The sequence below is a fragment of the Octopus bimaculoides genome, chromosome 28, assembly GCF_001194135.2.
Source record: "Octopus bimaculoides isolate UCB-OBI-ISO-001 chromosome 28, ASM119413v2, whole genome shotgun sequence".
Classification (NCBI taxonomy): domain Eukaryota; kingdom Metazoa; phylum Mollusca; class Cephalopoda; order Octopoda; family Octopodidae; genus Octopus; species Octopus bimaculoides.
In genome coordinates, this window is record NC_069008.1 from 14,968,341 (window position 1) to 14,972,909 (window position 4,569).

A 4,569-nucleotide genomic window follows, 5' to 3' on the forward strand; every position below is an offset into this window, starting at 1 on the left:
TATATATACGATGGACTTCTTTCAGTTTCCGTCTACCAAATCCACTTACAAGGCTTTGGTCGGCCCAAGGTTATAGTAGAAGACACTTGCCCAAGGTGCCACGCAGTGGGAATGAACCCAGAACCATGTGGTTGGTAAGCAAGCTACTTACCACACAGCCACTCCTATATATAAATATTGCATTTCGAAATCTCTCAGAGGGAGTTATGCATATCTCTCTCTGAGAGATTTAGAAATGCAATATTCTATTTTTGTAGATCAGAGAATTTTATTTCACTTGAAATTCTATGTTTTCACCAGCGGTTTAGCAGCGACATGTAACAAGGCCAGACTGATAAAGAGCAATTACCCTGAAACTAGTCTCTGGGTATTGGCTTTGTTGGGTAGAGATGCTTATCTCCCCTGTTTGAAAATTTAAGGACACAGAACACTTGTGTCCCGTAGTCAACTAGAAACGGTGTTTCTTGGGGCTAAATAGCAGTAGCATTCTCCCCTTTCCTGGGACTGCCACATTAAGTTGGTAACAATCCATCACTTTATCCTGCTGTTACTGCATAACTCTCTCTCATAACAAAGAGCCAGCGTGAAATTTTGCGTTAAACTTGGGAAGTCTGCTAAAGAAACATTGAACATAGTTCGGCAAGCTTACGGCGACGAGACAAATGGGTCATACGCAATGTTTCTAGTGACACAGGTGCTTCAGAAGCGAAAGAATGTACGTGGAAGACGATGAGCGATTTGGAAGACCTGCCACGAGCGTCACCCCCGGAAATGTGGAGAAAAAATTCATCAGCTTGTGCAGGAGGATGGTCGGAGGACAATCAATGACATTGCTGATGTGGCTGGCCAATCGCAAGCAATCATAATGTCCGCGAAGAATTGGATTCTTCACGACGACAATGCCCCCTGTCACCGAGCTCTTCTCACTCATGAGTTTCTCACCAAAATCAACATGGTATCAATTCTGTTACTTCCTGTTTCTGTTGTGCTTGTAATTCAAAAGGTCAGCCTTGTCACACTGTGTCACGCTGAATATCCCAGAGAACTACGTTAAGGGTACACGTGTCTGTGGAGTGCTCAGCCACTTGCACGTTAATTTCACGAGCAGGCTGTTCCGTTGATCGGATCAACTGGAACCCTCGATGTCGTAAGCGACAGAGTGTCAACAACAGTTAGATAGACAGACAGACAGATAGATAGATAGATAGATAGATAGATAGATAGATAGATAGATAGATAGATAGATAGATAGATAGATAACGTTTATTAAAACATAATCTAGAAATAATTAATAATTTATATTAAAATATTCATATAATGAATTTAATGTATTGTTTTGGAAAATGTAAAGTAACTCCAAACAGTCTCTATATCAGGAATTTCGGAGAAAAGGCACAGAAGTGAGAACATCCATCTTGGATTTCCTTTGTATTTATTAATTTATTTATTTATTTTCTCTCTTCATCAGCTCTGAAAGAGTGAAAAGCGAAACTGATCTCGGTTAAATTTGAACCTAGAATCTAAATGTAATTAAGTAATGTAAAGTGATAATGGTGACCTACACAACGCCAACCATTGAGAAACTATTTTTGCTGCTTGTTGCGAGATCGTCCCATGGAGAACTTTCCAGATTTTTATCAGAGAACCAGTTTTCAAGGGTTGTATTTCGTCCATTAAAAACCATTGTTACAACAGCTGTTTGGTTTTTGTATAACACAAGTTTCACCTGAAAAAATGAAAAAAAAATATATAAATTTTACATATACATGTGGGTGTGTGAATGCACGTATGTGTGTGCATATGTACCTAGGCATGTGTGTGTGTGTGAATATACACACACACACATATGTATGTGTGTGTGTGTGTGTATATATATAGATAGATAGATAGATAGATAGATAGATAGATAGATAGATAGATAGATAGATAGATAGATATGTAGGAGCCGGAGTGGCCGTGTGGTAAGTAGCTTGCTTACCAACCACATGGTTCCAGGTTCAGTCCCACTGCGTGTACCTTGGGCAAATGTCTTCTGCTATAGCCTTGGGTCCCGACCAAAGCCTTGTGAGTGGATTTTGTAGACGAAACTGAAAGAAGCTCGTTGTATATGTGTGTTTGTGTATATATATATATATGGAGATTTATTCACATCCAACCTTTTTTATTAAAAAGTCTCCAACAGCATATATAACAATGACCAACATATGTTTCTACTGCAGCAACTGCTCTGCATGTAATTATCCATCAATTTTATCAAGGGTCCACCACTCACGATGTTTTCAAAGTAAACTAATTCAAACAAGCTTCTTGCGTTGGTATTAAGTTGAAGGTGATGGGGTTACTTGTTATATCGAATTGATATATTATAACACTGGGCAACAAAGAAAATTATTGTCTGCTACCCAGACAAATGGTGCTGTACTAAATTAATCGAGTCCGCTGATTCCGAATTTGAATTCAGAATTGCTGTAGTGCGTCAGGATTTTGAGTTATACGCATAATTATATATTAATACTCTATTAGTATCAGGAATAGTTAAGTTCAAAGTAAATAATTATTATGATAGTATATTAGTACTGTGTATAGTATATTTATGTTTAAGGCAAATAACATTATAATATAATGGTACATTGTATATTTATGTTAAGGGAATACTCACTTTATTTTTTATATGCTCAGCTCAGAAATATTTGAGACATTTGCTCTTTTGCTTAAGCATCGTGCTGGTCTCCCGTTGTAGAAACCAGTAGTAGTCACCCATCATGTGTGGATTGAATCGGCCTTGATACCTCGTTTCCATCTTAGATATGTCTTGGTGGAACCTCTCACCATGCTGATCACTAACGGCACCAAGATTCGTTGGGAAAAAAATCAAGATGAGAATGCAAGAAGTGCATTTTAAGGGACATTCGGCATCCCATTCTTTCATACGTTGTTAGCATATTGCTTATTATATCGGCATAGTTTTCAGCTCTATGATTTCCGAGAAAGTTCTATACCATTAACATGAATGAATCCCATGCTGTGAGCTCAAATGGATTCAGTTTACCTCTGAATTTGCTATCAAACATCAATTCCCTGATCTCGGGTCTAATGAAAATACCTGCTTCAGTTTTGCGTCACTTTCCTCTGCACCAAATTTTACTTTTAGGTACTGGAAGCCACAACCACCGTATGTCATTGCATTTACAATGTTTTTCATGGGACCGAGTTTGATGTGAAGATCTTTTGAGGGTCTACCAGTGGCATATGCTGTACATTGTACTGACCAACTATGCGCTCATCTCTTTTAGGCCAGTCTTTTACAGTGTAATGATTACTGTCGTCGCGGCTGTTCCAAACAAACAAGAAGCACATAGTTTTGGTGCTTGTATGTGTGTGTACGTTTGTATGAGCGACTTCCATTATAGATGGCATTTCTGGTGACCCATTTCGTTCTGAGTTCAAATTCCGCTGCGGTCGACTCTGCCTTTCATCCTTTCGAGAGTCAATGAAAAAAAGGACTAGTTAAACACTGGATGTGGGGAGGAGTAAGCAACTAGCTTCCCAATCGCCAAAATTTCAAGTCATGCACCTACGCATGTGTGTGTGTGTGTGTGTGTGTGTGTGTGTGTGTGTGTGTGTGTGTGTGTGTGTGTGTGTGTGTGCGTGTCTGCATGCATACCTGATCAATTGGAAGTTTGTTCCAGATATCGAGTATTGGGTGTCGGAAGAAATTTGGACAATAGTCGCCATTGCATTTGTCCACATTCCAAGTTGAAGGACTTCCTATATTGAGTATGGAATTGTAGATTAACGAATTTGCTCCCATTGATAGGGCATAGGCTTTTATCCATTCACTACCTGAAATAATAATAATAATAATAATAATAATAATAATAATAATAATAATAATAATAATAATAATAATAATAGAATTGAAAAAGAGACTGAATTAATTAGAGGGGAAATATGAATTATTATGAACTAATATTATGAACTAATCTGTGAAAATGATGTAAGATCCAGAAAAGGAAGAAAGTTGAAAAGAAAACCTGGATTCTCACCAAGAGCCGAACAGATCATAAAAGAAACACCTAAAACGCCTGTACCTAAAATATAGCACACTCAAGAGCCTGAAGAAAAAGGATAATATAATGATCCTAGGAAAAACAGCCAGGAAAATGATGTCGAAACAGAATTTGAAGACCACATATTTGCTATACAACATAGAAAATCTGTCATCGAAATGAAGCAGGAAGTTCTGAATGAGCTTGCAGTTGTAGGGCATACAAATATGAATGATAGGGAACCACTCCATAAACTCTCAAATGCACACCAACATAAAAAGCAAATAAGAATTGGCAACTGCGTTACACAAGAAATCATACAACTAAAACCCGATCTTAATAAGTTAAATGAAATCATTTACTCTGTTGCTAAGGTAATCGAAAGACGCTGTTTAACACCCAAAAAGCCAACAATACCAAATTCGAAAAGAAAATCAAACTGGAGGAGTAGAATTGAAAACTGAGATTGAATCATTGCGAAGGTGTACGAAAAACACTCGGCGAGAAATGGAAGAAAATT

At 37.8% G+C, this 4,569-nt stretch overlaps 1 protein-coding gene across 2 annotated transcripts in view; it reads right to left on the reverse strand.

Annotated features, from left to right (window-relative positions):
* The window catches only part of LOC106873068 (uncharacterized), a 17,178-nt gene that overhangs the window by 4,053 nt on the left and 8,556 nt on the right, over positions 1 to 4,569 (reverse strand). For both annotated transcript variants that reach the window (XM_052977797.1, XM_052977796.1), the window contains exons 3-4: positions 3,665 to 3,843; positions 1,563 to 1,726 (exon numbers count right to left, since the gene is read on the reverse strand). In XM_052977797.1, the coding sequence (XP_052833757.1) occupies positions 1,563 to 1,726; positions 3,665 to 3,843 (343 nt within the window). The remainder of the gene's footprint in view (positions 1 to 1,562; positions 1,727 to 3,664; positions 3,844 to 4,569) is intronic.